The following is a 20,041-nucleotide window of genomic DNA, read 5'->3' as shown; positions in this document are numbered from 1 at the left end:
TACCAAAAGACTTACACAAAAAAACCCTAACTCACACACCTGAGGACGGCAGCACTGGCACTTACCTGTCGTGTTGGCGATCCGATCAGTGCACCACCAGCCAGCGGAGCGCACACACCAGACACCAGCACCACCACCACTAGCACCCTGGACCTCTCTCCACCGAGCGCTATCAACCCGAGTGTTAGATAAACTGATAATACGACTACAGCAAACAGCGGAAACAAACGTGGCGTTAACAGCTATATATTAAAAACAAAAAAACCCTATATATACTATAGATATTCACATAACAACCGAAACGCAAGCGAAAAATACAGTAAAGACAATAACCGACGTAAAACAAACAAGAAAGGAAAGCTAACTTCGGGCGGAGCCGAAGTTTGTATACCCTTGCAGATTAGATTGTAGATTGTATACCCTTTATTCCTATACATCTTTTAAATTAGACATACATATCTACCCTTTTTCGTCTGGCCTTTTTAGAATGGTGGGAGTGACTGTTACAGTCATAAAAATTACAACAGAGTTTACATTCTTAAATTTGCAACCCTTTACTTTTTGATAACACTAAAGACATCCATGGGAAAGACATCCATGGGATTATCCCATTTTAACCTGGTTAACAGGTAAAATTTGGTAGACCGTCATTTGGTTTATTTTCAATGAACACGTGCAAGGGGTCAGAATTTTTTAAAAGACCTTAATTTCGCAACCCTCAACGCAGGTATGAGTGCAATTTATAGAGTGGCTTCTTACTGTACAATATCAGGTAATACTTTTTTGATTGGTCGAATCGGAAGAAAAGCGCTACAAATTAAGACTCAAATTATTGAAAAACACCTAAATTGCACAACAGGTAGCACAGGTACAAAAAAAGACAAATGCATTTTTATTGCCTTTTTTAAAAAGGGTAATCTAGGGAACCTTTAAAGGGTCAAAGGATAATTCTTTTTTGTTTGGATATTACCTAGCTTGGCTATATATTTAGAAATCCTTTAATCCCTAGATCAGTCAATGAAAAAAATTTACCGAGTGATGACGTTACTCTGTCAGTCAGTATTTTTACAAGTGCAAAAATTTTAAAGAGAGCGGAAGTATTTTTTAAAAGTGCCAAATTTAAAGTGTGTTAAAGTTATTTTTACCAGTGGAAAAAAATTAAAGTATTTTTACAAGTGATACAAAATTAATAGTACGTTAATATCGTGCTTAAAAACACAAACTTTGGTAAGTATATTAACTTTTTAATTCTTTAAAATCTTATACCCGTGGACGGCATTCCATGTCGGTGATTTTATATGCATTCCATAACATTCCATAACTTTCATTTTTTTCATACAGGACTATAAAAAATGCCACGCGTATCACGGTTATCCCAGGAACAACGCCGCCAAGCTGCTTTAAACCGCAGCAGAGCCCGCTATGAACGGAATGCGTCCCAAATAAGAGTTCGGAACTCCCAACATATCGCTAATGTTCGAGACAATAACCCTAACGTACGGGAGGAAAGTCGTGTTCAGGATTCCATTGCACGCGCGCAGCGGAGAAGAAGCGAAAGGGTTCGCAACCTTGAACGGATTCGGGACGCACAAGCGCATTCAACTCGTCGGGAGGACTCTGACGAGCGCCGACAAGAGCAGTTGCGAAACACTGCTGAGCATGCGTCTCGGAGGACTAATCCAGAAATCCGTTCTGTAGAGCGTATTCAGGATGCTGCAAGGCATTCAAATCGTCGACAGGACCAGGACTATCGTGTCTCAGAGCGGACTCGGGATATGGAGGCACGCGCAACCCGTCGACAGGACTCTGAGGAGCGAAGACAAGAGCAGTTGCGAAACACTGCTGAGCATGCGTCTCGGAGGACCAACCCAGTAATCCGTTCTGCGGAGCGTATTCAGGATGCTGCAAGGCATTCAAATCGTCGACAGGACCAGGACTATCGTGTCTCAGAGCGGACTCGGGATATGGAGGCACGCGCAACCCGTCGACAGGACTCTGAGGAGCGAAGACAAGAGCAGTTGCGAAACACTGCTCAACGCTCTACTCGGAGGACTATTCCGGAGTTTCGCATTCCTGAACGCATTCGGGACATGGATGCGCACGCGATCCGTCGAGAGGACCCCGAGGAGCGACGACGAGAGCAGTTGCGAAACACTGCTGAGCACTCTACTCGGAGGACTATTCCGGAGTTTCGCATTCCTGAACGCATTCGGGACATGGATGCACACGCGATCCGTCGAGAGGACCCCGAGGAGCGACGACGAGAGCAGTTGCGAAACACTGCTGAGCACTCTACTCGGAGGACTATTCCGGAGTTTCGCATTCCTGAACGCATTCGGGACATGGATGCACACGCGATCCGTCGAGAGGACCCCGAGGAGAGGCGACGAGAGCCGGTGCAAAATACTGCTGAACATGCCTCCCGGAGGACGAATCCGACATTTCGAATTTCAGAGCGGATTCGGGACGCAGCAGCGCGAGCTGCTCATCGCGAGGACTCAGAGGAACGAGCCAGAGAACAGGAAAGGAATACTGAAGAGCATCGACAGCGACGAAGGGATTCTGTGGAAAGACAGCGAGAACGGCAGAGGGACGCCAATAACCGGAGAGCAACCAGGAGAAATCCCATAGCAAGAACACAGGAGCAACGGATAAACACATCACAACGCCGGGAAACACGACAACAGCGGAGGATTCGGGAAGAACAAATTCGGCAAATGGCAGAGGATCGATTAGTAAACTTCAGGATGGACCCCCAAAATCGACTGGATGCCTCCCAAAGGCAGTCGCAACGCAATATGGACGCAAGAGCTCAACTTTCGGAGGACGAACTGGATCAGGAACGAGAACAACAGCGAAATAGGATTCGAGCAACAGCAAGGGATCTTTATCACAGGAACATAAAGGAAGGACCAACGGAAATTTGTATTTGCTGTGGAGGAACATGGTTCCGTTCGCAGGTAAGTGGATTATACATCCTGGCTATCTCCTCTAAATTTCCCCTCCTAAACGTTGGCAACGCTTTTTATTTGTCACGAAAATTTCCCAGTCCGTCCGGCAAATATAACTTTTGCCATACTTGTCGTCGTGCCATCTCTCTTGGCAAACTCCCGTCACTCTGCCTTTCCAATGGGTTCGACTTCCCAGAAATTCCTGAGTGCTTGAATGGACTCACCTGCCTCGAAGAACGCCTTATCTCACCGAGAATTCCTTTTATGAGGATTATTTCCCTCGGCTATGAAAGGCAATGCGGAATCAGAGGGGCAGTAGTGAACGTTCCAATTTCAGTTCCTGATATTGTGACTGCGCTTCCGCGCTCTTTCGACTCTACTCATGTCATCCAAGTCCATTTAAAAAGGAGACTAGAGTATGCTCACAATTTCATGACTGAAACTATTCGACCCGCTCGGGTCCTTGAAGCTGTACGGTACTTAGTGAATACCGAGCTCTACAGAAAGCACAACATTTCACTGAACGAATCATGGCTGGCAGGACTTCAAGGAATTAATGAAATTCCTTTTATTGCGGATGAATCTGATCGCGAAGCAGTAGAGCAACTTCTTCAGCAGCAACACCTATCCCAAAATGCTGCAGAGCTCGAAGAAAATTTAAATCCCGGAGGCCATGAAACATTATTGGAAAATAATGACACTGCAATTCAGCGCATTGCATTGGCACCGGGTGAAGGCCGTCGCCCAACAAGCTTAACGCTTGACGAAGACGCAGAGGAACTTTCCTTTCCAACTATTTCTTGCGGAGAAATATTTAAAGGAAAGACAACCTATGCAAAAAAAGCCAGATCTCAAATCCGATTTTACGACCGTCGATGCGCTGTAGTTCCTAAAGTTTTATACATGTATAAATTTTACGAAATGCAGCGCATTCAAAATTCTATTTCAATTGCTTTACGCAAAAAGTCAGGTGCAGTTACCGCTGGTAATCTGCGGGATGAGTCATTTGTTGACAGACTTGTTCAACATGATGATGGCTACCACATCCTTAAAGGCTTACGGTCGGCACCAGCTCATTGGGAGGCTGAAAAAAAAAAAGTTATTGCTATGATTCGACAATTTGGTTTGCCAACGTTTTTCATAACTCTTTCCGCTGCTGAAACTAAGTGGAATGAACTTTTAGTTATCCTTTCCCTTCTATTGGACAATAGGGCTATAAGCGAGGAAGAAGCGGCAGCTCTTTCCAGCTCCGAAAAGGCTCGGTTAATCCGATCCGATCCAGTGACGTGCTCTCGATACTTCGATTACAGGTTGCGACAATTAATAAAATTGTTCAAAACCGATATTTTTGGGGAATTCAATCTTTCCCATTTTTATTGGAGAATCGAATTCCAGCACAGAGGATCTCCGCACTCTCATGGCATGTACTGGCTTGCTGGTGCTCCTAAGCTCGAAGACGCCGAAAATACCGAGCAAGTAATAAACTTTATCGATAGGTTTATTACTACAAATGGAGACGATACTGAGCTACAAGAAGTAATTCAGTATCAACGCCACAAGCATAGTGCTTCCTGCCTAAGAGAGTTACGCGGACAGGAGTTCTGCCGATTCAATATGCCATATCCTCCTATGCCCGAAACGCTTATTTTGTATCCGATAGAAGAAAACGAAGTCAATGTTGAAGAACATAAAACTTTGTTCAAAAAAATTAAGGAAGCTTTAAGGACCATTTCTAATGAAGACGCAGCTTTATATAATAATTTTGATTATTTTCTGACCCACCTTGAAACTAATTTTGAAGCCTACAAATTAGCCTTACGTTCCAGCTTGAAAAAGCCACAAATTTTTCTTCGCAGACAATTCTCCGACCGATTGCTCAATGCTTATAATAGAGATATTCTAGGCTTACACAGAGCTAATATGGATATTCAATTTATCCTAGATGCTTACGCCTGTTGTAGTTATATTATTAACTACATAAACAAATCGAACAGAGGCGTATCGCAGTTGCTCCGTGAAGCCATGGCAGAAATAAGCCATGGGAATATTTCTATTAAAAGGAAATTACAGCACCTCGGCAATAAGTTTATTAACGCTACAGAAATATCGGCCCAAGAAGCAGCTTACAATATTTTGGGTCTGCATATGTCGGAGGCAAGTGAAGGTACTATTTTTATAAACACTTGCCATCCAGACAAACGAGTTAGATTGACTCGCTCAAATGAAGAATTAGAGCGACTACCAAACAACTCGGTGGATATTTTTGAGCGTAATATTCTTGACCGATATGTGCAAAGGCATGCGCAGTTGGAAGGAATTTGTTTAGCAGATTTCGCGGCTTGGTACAGATTTGTCAAGCGAAATGCACGATCTGCCGCTAATCATAGGGAAGACTATGATGAAGAAAATGATGTGGAGGTAGATGACGAAGATGAAGTTGCTGAGCAAAGCTATCCACTGATGGATGGGTCTGGTTGCGTTAAGAAACGCAGGCATCCCCTGATTCTAAGGTGGGTTCGCTTTAGTATTAACTCTTCACCTTCCGATTATTTCCGAGAGCATTTAATGCTCTTCTATCCTTGGCGAAATGAAGAAGCTGAACTTCTTTCCAACGACATTGAAAACACATTCCGAGCAAACCACGAAACCATTAAGACAAAAAAAAGGAACTATGATGTGTTTGATGATATGGAGTTAGAAAGAGTTCTGGAAGATTTGCAAGAGGATAGGGGGGATAATGCTCCTGTTGCGGAAGAACCTGCCTCCCAATTTTTAGACGAAGAGTTTAGAGCTTTGGCAGTACCAAATATAGAGCGGAACGTAAATATTCTTCAGGATGACAACGCGATAAATAACCCTGAAGAAGACGGCGAACTTCAAATAATTAGACTCCCCCCGTTAGTTTCCAATGATGACCTTTGTTTGCTAACTCGGTCCCTCAACTACAAGCAAAGACAATATTATGCACATGTGATGCATAATGTTGTTTGTAAAAATATTTTTTACGAATATGTTGGTGGAGGGGCCGGTGTAGGAAAAAGCAGACTGATTTCTACCATCTATCAGTCTGTGACTTGGCGAGCAAACAAACTTCCTGGTGCTACGGATTCGGCAAAGGTTTTATTATGTGCTCCAACTGGAAAAGCTGCTTTTGGTATTGGAGGACTGACACTGCATTCAGTGTTTTCTCTTCCAATAAATCAAGCTTCAGGTCCCTTAAGACCTTTAAGCAATGACAGTTTAAATACAATTCATTGCAAGTTGATCGATCTCCAATTAATTATAATTGATGAAATTTCTATGGTTGGTTCGAAAATGCTTTCATTTTTGGATCAAAGGCTTCGCCAAATTTTCCGAAGCCCTGACATAAGTTTTGGTGGAAAATCAATTATTGTTTTTGGAGATCTAAAGCAGCTTTCCCCAGTTGGAGACAGTTGGATATTTTCGGAAAGGACAATTAATCCTTATAGCGTTTTAGCAGGAAATAGCCTATGGAGCAACTTTATGTATTTTGAGCTCACAGAAATAATGCGCCAAAGAGGCGATCATGCATTTGCTCAAGCCCTGAATCATTTATCTGAGGCTTGCATGACAATTGCAGATATAGAGCTCCTAAAACAAAGAGTTGTTTCACCCAGCGAAGTTCCTGATGATGCCATTCATTTATTTTCTTCTAACGAAGAAGTTAACAATTACAATTCCATAAAACTAGCGCAAATTGGGACGGAAGAGTTGGTTTCCACTGCTGTTGATACAGTGAAAACTGCGAACATATCTGCACGAAACAGAGAAAACACGTTAAGATATGCTCAAAATATGAAAACCTCTGAAACACAAGGTTTACCATATAATCTTCATCTCAAAACAACCGCTAAATATATGGTAACCGTCAATATAGACACAAGTGACGGACTTGTAAATGGAGCAACTGGTCAGCTAATGCAAATTGACCATTGCTTAGTGAATGGCTCAAATTTAGTGACGCGAATTTGGATTAAATTTTTTGAACCCACGGTTGGCGCTATCGCCAGATCAAAAGTTCGGAACAGTCCCGATCCCGAATGGACTCCAATAGTAAAAGCCTCTCGAGTTTTTCAATGTGGAAGATCGGAGCATGCCTCTGTTGACCGAAAACAATTCCCAATTGTTCCTGCTGAGGCTATTACCATCCACAAAAGCCAAGGAGCAACATATAGCAAAGTCGCCGTGCATCTTAAAAGAGGCATCAAGCGAGCTTCGCTATATGTTGGATGCAGCAGGGCTACTAGCGCATCAGGACTTTTCCTTTTAGGCGACTTTGTTCCTCCAACAAGATTTGGAGCACCGAATGTCCAAGACGAACTTAAAAAGTTAAGAGAGGAAAAGTTCTTGACTACGCATTATGAAATTGTGGTCAGCAGTAATGAAGAAATCTCCCTATATTACCATAATGTTGAGTCTCTTCGAAGCCATCGCGAAGATATTTTCAACGACCCTATTATTTGTTCTGCAAATTTTCTTTGTTTTGTCGAAACTTGGACTCTTTCCAGCGAAGACTTTTCTTTACAAGGTTTCGACATTATAAGAAGAATTGATAGCAATCGATTGAATGGTATTGGCAAAAATGGAATTATGATTTATGCCAAGCAAAATATTGCCGAAAATGTAGTTTTCTTGTTTGAGACAAATAAGTCTTTAAGCTCAAGAACTACATACCAATCAATTGCCTTCAAATATCTCGATACATCCTTTATTGTTGTTTATAGGAACCCTGCTTTTCCTATAACACAATTTCGAAATGAAGTTATGGCGGATGTAGAAAGAATACGCAGCTTAGAAAATAATACAAAATTGGTAATATTAGGAGATTTTAATATATGCAGGTCTACAACCACTGATCGACTGGAGGTATCTTTAAATGAAGTTAACCTTATTCCAATCAATAATTGTGCAACTACAAAACATTTAACGCAAATTGATTGGATATTTGCTGAAAATGAGCTTAGGAATGCTGTGGCTCTTACATACAAAACGAGCTATAGTCATCATGACGGAATTTTTCTTAAATATAGCTGCTAAAATTTGTTCTTTAATTTAGTAACTTATTTATTTATTTGAACTGTATATATTTCATTAAATTAGTCATAGTAGTATAATTAAATTAGTATTGCTTAGTTGTTAAGTTATAAAGTGCAATATAAGTTAAGTTGTTACATTTTCCTTTCGTGGATTGAGACCTTGTCGTGGTGAGGGGGCTGAGTATATGAGGATTCATAATAAATATCACGGAAACGAGCATCAATCCTTTGTTTTAAATAGTTTTTTAAAAAATATTGATTTTTTTATGATACCTATGGTAGCCGTATTCTATGACTTACGGTTCTTAAGTTCTTATATGAACCAGTGCTCAGTAAAAATTGTAAATTAGGCTTAAAGTTATTTCTGAAGAAAACACCAAAGTTATCGCGTTTCTGAACGTTCAGTCCCATCTTTCTAACTTAAGAAACAACCATCGTATTTCCGATCAATCCATTATTTTGCAGAAATAGGATAAAGTCAGCTGATCCTTATAAAATTGGGTAAGTTGGATCAGTTGGCCAAAAATAAAACCCGTAGAAAATCCCAAGTCCCTAACTTTAAAAACACCAAAGTTATGGCATTTCCGATCTTTCAGTTGTATGGCAGCTATAGGATATAGTCAGTCGATCCTTATGAAATTTGTCAAGTCGTATTTTTTTGCCAAAAATAGAATCCACAGAAAATCCCAATCCCCTAACTTTAAAAACACCAAAGTTATGGGATTTCCGATCGTTCAGTTGTATGGCAGCTATAGGATATAGTCGGCCGATCCTTACGAAATTTAGCATGTCGTATTATTTTGTCAAAAATAGCGCTCATGTAAAATTTGAACTCTCTCACTCTAAAAACACCGAAGTTATACCATTTCCGATCAATCAGTTATATGGCAGCTATAGGATATAGTCGGCCGATCCGGGCCGTTCCGACTTATATACTGCGTGCAAAGGAAAGAAGGGTGTGTGCAAAGTTTCAAGACGATAGCTTTAAAACTGAGAGACTAGTTTGCGTAGAAACAGACAGACGGACAGACAGACGGACAGACAGACGGACAGACGGACAGACGGACAGACGGACATGCTTATATCAACTCAGGAGGTGATCCTGATCAAGAATATATATACTTTATAGGGTCGGAGATGTCTCCTTTACTGCGTTGCACACTTTTGACCAAAATTATAATACCCTCTGCAAGGGTATAAAAACGAGTCAGCAGCGGCAAAGTGTCAATAAAACTCTCGAATTCATTAACACAACTCAAAACGTTCTATTAGTAAGCACTTGCAAATTTCACAAAAAAGCATACATCTATATAATATATGGAGGAAATAGCTAATGAAAGAGACGGCTATAGAAAGATAGAAAGAGAGAGAGCTAGAGAGGATACTAGACACAAATTAGCGTGGCCAACAGTCAAAAGGTCTAATAGAAGCGCGTGTATACGAGTGTACGAGCCCCATAAGTACACCTCGCCGAGGCCCAGAGCCATGATCGTAAAAACTACATCAAAAAAATGTAAAATAATACTTAAAAAAAAAAAATACCCAGACGGGGGCCTGCTGCTGTCATGTCCTTGGCCTGTAAAAGGGCAGGTAAGTTCAACATTAACAGAAACATTTTTTTTTTATTGTATATCTAGGCGTATTATATTTGGTCTGTGGTTTTTTTTTCGACTCTGTTTTTACGATTATTGGGTGCATCATCATTAATCACAGCCTGAGACTCAGCCCTAGGCTGGAAAACCTAATGGATCTCGAGTCCAAGCGAAGGAAATCTATTGAAATCGATTGTTCGTCGAGAAAAAATTGAAAACTAATTGATCTGGGCATAGTAGAGTTCATTCAGTGGGTCTGGCCCAGATGAATGGTTTTTGAAAGGCACCTCTCGATTGGATAGATTAGGAGTAGATGGTCTGGAAATTTTCCATTTGAGCTTATATTTTTGCTTGGGATGTCCAAAAATAAAGAATCCATCGATATCCATCACAGACTCCCATCACTGGCCTTCTAAGGCAGCTTCATTACTTTCTTCTCACAATCAGACCATAGCTAACCGCTAGTAATTTTCTGGCCATAATTCCAGCTGTCAAAGCTCTGGCATCAGAACCAAAGTATCCCTCGGTTTTGTGCCCAATCATTTCACATAATTTGAGCATGGAAAACATTTAGCGGCGCTTTAAACAAGTCAATAAACGATTAAAATAATGATTTTTCAAAAGCCCCAAAGGGAATTCAAGATACCACGAAGAACAAAATAGAATAGAGATCCAAAAATGAATGCCCCCCCACACAAACACAAACCCAAAAGGTAACACGGCCCACAAAAATATATTACAAAAGCACTCGCAGAGTCTCTAAAAAAAAATTGTAAAGAAAAAAGGAACGAAAATGTTTATAACCAGCCACAAAAAAAAATGATATAATAAAAGGCAACCTCAGTAAGCTCAGTGCTCAGAGTGTGGCTTATAATTGCGAGCCGAGTTCAGGCCATCGGGAGTGACATCATTTTCGGTTAACTTTTATTTTGTTTCATATTATTTCGAGAGTGTCTGCGCGACCGGGTTTCGGGTTGTTTTTTTCCCCCTTTTCGTTTTCGGGCCAGAAATATTGCCAAACAAGTTGTTCGGTTGTACCGGGGGGAGTGAGTATATTTCCGAGAGCTTTAATTGCTATGACTTTATTAGGTTATCAGAGCCACAAAGCGACATAGCCACCGAGCCCAAGCCGATCTTGATGCCTTACACCTGAGTTATGTCTCATTAGCCACACGTGTGAGAGCCGTAGCTGTAGCTATAGCTGGAGCTGGAGTTGGAGCTGGAAGAATTGCCAATGAAAGAACCCACGATCACGGCTTCTTCTCCATCTCGTTCTCTATCCATGCTCTCTCTCTATCCCGCTCCCCAACGCATACAGTTGCAATATCAATTACAGCATGCCACAGGAGCAGTAAGCAGTGAACAGTAACTGGTTTCGGTTAGGGTGTATATCGATGGGGTATATGGGTTATATTGATTTTCAATTAAAACAGATACATTTTTTTTTGTAAATTACGATAGAAGATAGTTACTAGTAGATACTTTTCATGAAGATACTTTTGGATGTATGCCCTCAGATACATCCTGAGAAAGGGCACTGGCCAAGTCGTTGAGTTCGCCCTTTCAAGTCGACAGTTGGCTGCTGTTACCTTTTCTTGGGACACCTTCTGCTCCTTGTGCTCAAAGGTTTCATGTTGCATTCAGTCGCCTTGACTGCATCCTCTCAGAAAATGACCCAGAGCTATCGCCACCACTACCAGTGCACGAACCATTGCCATAAAGTTGCAGCAGGAAACCGGCAAGAGCGGCAGCGGCAGCAACAATTTGCAAACTCATGATGCAGCCTTAAAAGGCCGCCTCATCCGCTCGGGTTCGGGCAAATAAAAAGTGCGTGATTTGTGTGATGTGCCAAGCCACCAGAGAGCCCGGCCGAGACAGGGCGACAGGAAGACAGGAGAAAGAGAGAAAGAGTCTCTCAAGTCCCTGGCAATCCATCAGGGCAGTCAGGGCCGACAGTTTGCCGGAGGTCTGTTGACCCCTAAGTGCTCTCCCAGCAACTTGCTTGCAATCTGCACCCAGTACCCGGCAGCCTGGAAAACTGGCAACCTGGCAACCTGGCAAACCTTGCAACCTGGTGGCAGCTAGGCAACAGCAGTTGCGCATGTCTAATTGCAGTCAAGTCGGTAGTGAGAGATAGTGAGAGGCTCTCAGGGTTCACGGCCCGGGTTCCGTGAGAATTTGCCACCTGTCAGGCCGCGATAATTGCCAGCGGGTCAGACACAAGCAACCACATCAACAGGTAACTTGAAGACCTCAACAGCACTTGGCCGCTGTCTTGAACACACAAATCCGACACAGATTCTACTTATATGTAGCTTCTCAGGTGGTACAAAACAGAACATTCCAAGCCGCGAAACAGTCCTTCCAAGTTTTTCAAAAACCATATGACTACCCAAGGCCCCCCCGACAGCTGACAAATGGGATTTTTGTGTGAAAAGATTCGAGTTTTGATTTGATTGCCTCATTATTTTCAAGCTAATCGCAGAACTGTTTTTGGGAAGTGAACAAAACCAGAATACTCGTAGTGTCTGGCCGGGCCGGTGACTGTGGCCAGTGCGGCTTCCGCTTAAATCTCTCCCCAACCATTTGGACTCTTTATAAAAAGAGCCAAGAGTAGTTCCCAAACAGCAGCTACAACATTTTTATTAGGCTGACTGGCCAAAGGTTTCCCATTCAAGTGGCTTGTCACTTGTTCTGTTTCTGTTCTGCTGGGCACTCTTCTAAAAAAGTTGTTGGGTTTCCTGGAACGGCCCCAGCTCGCAGACCCTGTCTCTCCGGCCCTGTCTCCGTCTTATTTTATTTTATGTTATGTTTTTTTTTGTGTATGTGTTTCCTTCTTTTTTTTTTATATTCGAGTATATATTTTTTATACGTTTGTTTGTGCTGACGGTAGCTGACCTTTTTGCGGCCGGGGCTGCGGTTGCCACAGCGATGTTGGCTGCTCTTTTCGGGAGAAGTTGTAAAATGTTGTTCAAAGCGCCGCGGAAACCGTTGGCGTTAATGATCGCCGCTGGGCATGCGACGAGGATGCGGTGCCAAGCGTTTCCTAATAGCTCAGGCCAGGGTACGAAGGAGTCTCACTTGGACCAGACCCGACCCTCCTCAACCAGCCATCGCCCGAATGCTGAATGCTGAACGTTTTGGGCTACTGGTTGCGTTTTCACGCAACAAATGGCAACATTTAAAAGTCCATTTCGCTTGCTCATCTCCTTGCCATACGGCGGGGCTCACTTCCAGCCCAAGCCCGGCTCATCTTCATCCTCGACGTCTCGCCTCGACGTTAAGCACAGGTGCACAGCGGGCAGCAGTCACAACACAGCTCCGGCTCATATATCTTGGCTCTGAATGGGTCTTCTTCTTAAGCTTCCAAGGAGTATTTGGGCGAGAGGTCTTAGCTCTTGCGGTGTGGAGCTGGCTCAATTGATGCTGACAGCAAATGAAAGGCTCTGGCTGAGAGACTGCAACTGAGACCTCGGCTTGAATAGCAAATCCCAGGTACAGTGGTGACAGGACATGACAAGATCACAGCCAAAAATGCACATGGAGAGATGGTTGCTTTTTAATTGTAGATTAAAAAGAATAATATATCTTTCAGATATATTTCAGAGATACTATCTCCAGTAACTGGATAAGCCAGTTGATCTTCATTAAATATTCATCGTCTTTATTGACAAAGAACTTTTAATTAACTCTTCTGGAAGATCGATGTACTTTATTAAACGACTTTAAGTAGCAAAGTATCTCAATTTTCTTGGCTCATAAAATGTGGTTTAATGGCGTTAGAAGTGAACTTTTTAATAAACTCGATGTGTTGGCAAGTGCTCCAATGATTTTATGAGCCTTACACGGGACACTGTTCCTGGCTTAGCCTTTCTGCCGAGGGGCTTATAGTGGTACTTCCTCGCCAGATGGGTAAACCAGTTTTTTGGCTGCCCATTCGAATCGAATCGAGCAGAGTAACCGCAAACGAAGACGAAGGCTCCGACTCCCCACAAGATCAATTCTAGCAGATTTCACTTTTTTCCCTGGCCGGGCTCAAAGTTGGGATGTCAGTTTTTTAGCCTCTTTTTTTGTAAAGTTTAGGTGCAGCCTGAACGGTTGCAACTGTTGCTTGTGTTGCCTGTGTTTCTGGTAACTGGCTGGCTGGCTGGCTGGATGGTCGTGTGTGTTGCCTGGCTTGTCGTCGTTTTGTTGTTGCCAGCCTCCTCGGATTCCTGGATCGCTGTGGCACATTGCATTTTTATCTCAATGAGTCGGGCAAACATGCTGTTGTTGGCTGGTTGCATGCCACAAATGTGCGATTGGCATGTCAAAAGAATTATGTATTGATTTTTGATTTCTCCCTAAAAGCGGAAGTTTCTTCTAAGCCATGTTTTGGAAGAAACCTGGCCCGCCCCGAACATGAAAACTTATTAAAATAAAACAAATTAAATGGCCGAGCTTAGTGCCACCAGCTCATTGAACATCTATTGGGGATCGATGCTGGAAACTAGTTTCAATTTCCAAATGGGCGCCGCTTGGCCGCAAAATGAATGACACTAAACGCTCTTGACAGCAAACATTTGTCGGCAGCCCAGGTAGTTAATTAGTTTTGCACGAAATTATGTTAGTTAATTGATTAACTATCGAATATTAAAGAGATATCCGCTCTTGGCTCTGAGCTTTGGGCTCTGAGCTCCGAGCAGGAGGTGCAGGTTCAGGCCAAGATCGATCTGGCTGGATAGCTGGTTGCCTTGCTGGCCGGCTGGCTTTGCGGCCCTGCCTTAAAAATTCGAAACATAAATTGCTGTCTTCTCTCTCGCTGGTCCGTGTCCCGAGGAGTTGCGATCTCGGAGGCTGCTGCACCCACGCAGCCGAATCGAAGACCAAAAACTGAAAACCGCACAATCCAGGCTGGCCTTCTCTCTAAATATGGACATGGGCGGCCAGAAAGTACGAGGGGCCGAACATCGTGGAGGAGTAACCACGCAGACCAGTTCGGAGTCAGTGATCTGCACTAAGCACTGAGCAGAAGCAGATCTTCAGCCCCCTCTCTCTTGGCTTAAACAGTATTGGCTAGAAAGAGTTGGCCCGAGAAATTGGTTACTAATGATAGAGAAGGAAGCCCTATTCGGAATGTAGTATACTCTCTGATTTAGGTTTTGAATTTTTTGTAGAAGAGAAAACAAGGCTTTAGATAAGGAAAGTTTCTTAATAAACATTCAAAGCTTAAAGTCAAAAACTGAGCATCTATAAGACCTACAAGACCTTCGAATATTTCTTGAAACAAAGCCTCTGAAATACAAAAAAGAGAATGTTCCCAGCCCGAAGTCTCGACTTGAACTAAAGTGACGAGATACAGTGATCAAGAGAATGGCAAGATCCGATAGATAAAAATGCCTTAAACTATGAAAGTCATCAATGCCCACAAATGTTTTACGATTAGTCCGCAGATACGACTAGAACCTAGGTGAGTGGCGAGTTCCGTTTCTAGCCAAGATTCGAAACTGGCCAAGATCTGAAAAGAATCGTGCCTGCCAACACGTAATACTGAAACAATCGTTCTTTGTTTCGGGTCATATGAATATATACTATTTATATATCCCCGGCCATAAGCTGCTCATCAGCTTTGTTGTTGAGTTGCTAATGAAGATCGGAATGGCCCAAAAGTGGGATGACTGTTTGTGTGCGTTGGTAATTAATAAAAATTTCAACAAAATCCGACACGACACACTCGGCTCACAACACGGCTGGCACGGCCAGCAAGTATACAGGAAAATGGCATTGTGGGATGGGTATGAGAATACCAAAAAATTAGAGCCAGCCAGACAATGGTCTTGGCCGGGTCAAGCTGCTTTGCCAACGCATTGAAAATTGTGCGCATTGTTCGGATGACTATACGGAGCCCAGTCGATCGCCTCTCTGACTGTCAACTACTTGAAACCAGAATGGCTAAAAACAAAAAAAAAATACAACAAAAATTATAAAATAAACCACATAACAGAAGAAAAAAAAATCACATACACGACTTTTTCGTAACAGTCACGTTTTTTATTCCATTTTATTTACTTTGCTGACAAAACAAGAAAAGTACTGGCCAAAAAACGAACAAAATACAAAAATCGAGCTGAGCTCGCGCCCAAAGTTGACGCATCGTGCCAGCAAACAAATCATAAATACAAAAAAAAACGAAGAATCCATAAAAAGTGGTAGCTATGAGAAGGCATAAAATCAGAAATCCAACAAATCTGATTTGAAAAAAATAAGAGATGGTTAGATGCTTAGGAGGAGGAGTAGTAGGAAGTGGCTGATATTTTTGGGGAGGGATTATGATGTTGGAGTCGATTTAATGACAGCTTCAGGTTAGTTGCCGGGCCATGGCTGCAATTAGTTTTCTTCATGGCGTTGTCTCGGTCTCAGTCCCTGTCCCTGGTGGCGTATACGCAATCCGCTCGTATATCATTCCCACTAGCTGTTACAGTGTATGTGTGAATGATGAGTGTTGAGTTGCAGGTAATAATTGCTACTGGTCGTCAACGGGCTTGTCGTGAGCTCAGCGCAAACATATAATTAAGATTGAGCACCGGCTCAAGATGAAGTCTCCAAAAAGGTCACTCTCTCCGCGTCCGCATCCGCGTCCCTGTCTCTTTATCCGCTCGCTCTTAAAAGGCCATATATTTTAGCCAAAAAAAAAAAACTGCATAGCTTGGCACAATTATGAAATATTTTTGCAAAACTCAAAAAAAAAAAAAAACAGCAACCTCCAAACCGGTTTGGGCAGCGTAATGAAGGATAATGATGATGATGATGACGATGCGGGGTCCAGGCTGCAAGCTCCATCTCGCAGCCGCAATCTTCAGGCCTTAAACCTGGTCTAGAAGTGGAGAAAAGATTTATGCCTGTGCGGCCGTGGCAAGGAGCCGGACGTGGCAGCGAAAAGATGAAGATGCCACTTGCCACTTGCAACAAGCGGGCAGAGCTCGCCCGCAGGCCGCTTTATTTGTCAAGATTAATTACAAAAATTTGCGTTAAATCATAATTTTTAATGTTTTATGAGCCAAGACGCCCGCCTAGAATGGCGTTTGGAAAGAAAAAAAATACGAAACACCTTTCATTGATTTACGAGTCATTGTTGGTGGAGCTGGAGCTAGAGGAGTACTAGTCAAGTTGTTGACAAGCCCATGCTGGGAATGCCTTTGGCATTTTGCCTGGGAATGACATTTACCCGAACCCGAGACTTGATAAGATTCGTTGGCCAGTTGGCTATGAATCAGCATGAAATTTTCGTGGGTTAGGTATTTAAATGTTACGAAACATAATTTAATATTAAAGAAATTTTCTTATTTCTATAAAAACTTGTCCACTAATCACGGAAATATTCGTTTTCTTTACAGTGAAATGCCTGGCACTCCATAACAACATCATCAAAGGCTGCTGCCCGATTCCCAGGAGTCCTTTCAGCGAAACCGCTGCTAACCTGAACGATGTAAGAATTACATGAAGTACTCGAAGAGGTAACCCCTCTTTCTGAAAACCTGATGCTATTTATGGTTTTAATTAAACGGGGGCAACATTGGTGCGGCTCATTAGCGGCAATTTGTTGGGCATGCTGCCATCAAATCGAATTGGTAGCTCTTTTCACAGAAGCCACACGGTCCCCAGATAACCCGGTATCCACTACTCAGTACCCAATTCCGGATAAGCCGACACCCAGGCTCGCCTTCGAGCTCCAGTTCCCGCCACAAAAAACCTGCTAATTATGCATGTGTGCTGTGACGGGTTTGTCGGCGTGTCCGCGTGTCGGTGGGGTTTCTTCCACCAGAATGGTGGCCTTACTTCGTTTTTTTTTTTTACCTTATCTATCAAAGCGTTGCGGGGCATAAAATTCAAATTGACGCTCCGGCCAGTGAAAGCGTGTGAACTGAGCTTGAAACGTGGCAGAGACCTAGGCGGAGATAAAGATATGTAGACCAACAGAACGGCTATATAAATTAAACCAAAACCGCAAATAAACATGAGGTTTACAAATAGAGCAGAGTGGGGAAAACACTTAAGATAAGGTGCAACAAATACTGAAGATTGTGGAGCGAATATGCATGTAGTTTAATTTATTTTAAAACCAAAATTTGTGTACAAATTGGTGTTTTATTTTATAATACATAATTGGATAATGACTCACACGCAAGACAAGTGAGCCACTTATTTTTGCTTATATGCATATGCAAGCTGGCAAAGGCAACCAAAAGATACAGATACAAGAAAACAACAAAAACAGCTTCGACAACAATCACTCGGCTTAAGCCATAAATCTACACATGTTTACATTGGCTAAGCCACTCGAATTGGTGGCTGGCTGGCTGGCTGGTTGGACGGCCGGTGGTGCGCTTCCATATCAGTTGACAAATTTGTCAACTTGCCTGGCAGCTTGAATGACATTTTCCAAAGCAATTGGGCCTCCTTAGCTCTAAGTCCCCCATCGGAACTCCCATGGAAAACAATGGACAAACAACGGCCAGCCACTCGAGTCAGCTGCAGTTCTTTCAATTCATGAAATGGACAATTGTTGTCTCGCAGCGCTGATTCAATTGAAAACCGTCCCGAGAACAGGTAACAATATTGGCCAATAACAGCGAGAACGGTAGCAGACGACAACTGTAATTACTCCAACGGCGATAAGACCGGAGTTGCACAAGTCTGTCTTATCAGTCAATAAATTGCAAACCGATGAGTGTATTTGGATTGGAGAATAGTTTTCTAACAGAGCTTCCAACTTTTGGCTTCAAAATTAAGGAAAAGCTTACGCCTATAACCCTATAATCCCATATTTGGTAGACGATAAATTCTAGCCATATCCTTATCTTCTATCAGATATCTAATGCCTGCCTTGCAGCTGCTACTGGCCAGAAGTCGAAGATAAATGCGACCGCGAATACTTTGACAAGCGATTAACTTTACAATTTATCGCCCAGCAATTTGAATCGTCGTAAATCTTCGCGTGGCGAGTCCTGGACCAGCTCCGGCCAAAACACAAAACTGGTGCCCCGGCTCGTGTTGCGTCATTAATTTAACCAGTTGTTGCAACAAGCTTAGCCCCATTGGGTCAGGTTCGAGGCAGGCACTGGCTCTAAGAATCGCCCTGATTAAAACATCAGGGCCTGCCGAGTAAAGTTGTTCGACTGGCCCGGCCCGGCCCGCCCCTCGCTATCCAATGAGTGGATTTTATTTATGCATGTTTAAACATATTTAATGTCATTACGCGCACCTTGCCCATCGCCCATGCCACAAACACGCATTTAATTATCTCCCAGGCTCCACATGCCCCAGTGCGCATTAATTTAATGAACGCATGCATTTCACATTTTTATCATGTCCGATTGGAGTGGGGTTTTCGCCGAGAGGACGGGGATTACTGCCGATGGAGCCGATGTGCTGTGTGTAGCCCAGTAGCTGCCCGGCCTGTTCCAATATATTTATTGCATCTTCGCCTTGCTCCGGTTGCTGTTGCTCATGTCATTGTTGTCGTTGTTGTCGTCGTCGTCGCAGATACTTTAATCGCATTTAATATTTCATTTTATTAAGCCAATCGTTAAGTCCAGTTGGTGGTGCATCTGCAACATCCACACACTCTGAATCTGCATCTCCATCTGCATCTGCATCTGGTGATGTCTGCTGATCGTCTGGTGAGCAGCGAGCAATTTGCTTAATGCTGTCATAAGGCTGTCAGTTTATCATTTGCATTGCGGCGCCTTTGGCGACATGGAGATGACACTTAATAAGCCGCTAACTTACTGGCCACCAGTTGCCACTTGCCAGCTTCTTTCCAGCTGGGTGTTTAGAATTGGTATGATATGGCTGCCCAGATGGTGGATGGGAGAGCTGGACGCAATGCCAGGCATTTCATTTGTGGCAAGTCGAGTTTTGTGGCGCAGCTGCGAGTTGGACAACCCACTGCATTCCATTGAGTCAATCGAGCCGAGTGAAGTCGAGCAATTGTCAATTGCAGCACCCCAAGAGATGTACACTGAAAATAAGGTTTTAAGGTTTAAGTCCCTCTCTTTAATTTTGAAACCAAGCCCCTGACTGCCAAGGCAGCTTTTTGTAGCTTCTGCTTCCTGTCGTTATAGGAGCTGCTTGGCATAAGCGGATAGGAAACGAGGGGTGCTCTAAAAGTTAACAGAAACTAAAGCTAATACAACTTTAACTTAAAAAATCTGAGCTTTATAGAAAATATTAAAAGATAGTCTTGAGTTTGATAATATAATTTAAATTTTGTAATAAATACCTTAGTACTTAATCATCAACCCTCTTATGGAAACCATCGATACTTATGTCAATTACCATTCTCCATTCGCCTCTTTGCAGACCAATGCCTGGGACTCGGTTACCATTTGGTCTCGTCTTGTCAATCACTGGGCCCCGTGTGGGGGTCTAGAACTGGATATGGCCAAGGATGACCGGCAAA

General features: G+C 42.9%; 1 protein-coding gene across 1 annotated transcript; it reads left to right on the top strand.

Moving 5' to 3' along the window:
• Positions 1-1,352: 1,352 nt before the first annotated feature.
• On the top strand, positions 1,353-3,165 carry LOC138925725 (trichohyalin-like). The gene is made up of 2 exons (XM_070276878.1): positions 1,353-2,960; positions 3,148-3,165. The coding sequence occupies exons 1-2, from the start codon at positions 1,353-1,355 to the stop codon at positions 3,163-3,165; spliced, it is 1,626 nt and encodes a 541-aa protein (XP_070132979.1).
• Positions 3,166-20,041: the final 16,876 nt, after the last annotated feature.

This window comes from Drosophila bipectinata, chromosome 2L, assembly GCF_030179905.1.
Source record: "Drosophila bipectinata strain 14024-0381.07 chromosome 2L, DbipHiC1v2, whole genome shotgun sequence".
NCBI lineage: Eukaryota > Metazoa > Arthropoda > Insecta > Diptera > Drosophilidae > Drosophila > Drosophila bipectinata.
This window is presented reverse-complemented; position numbering and strand designations above follow the sequence as displayed.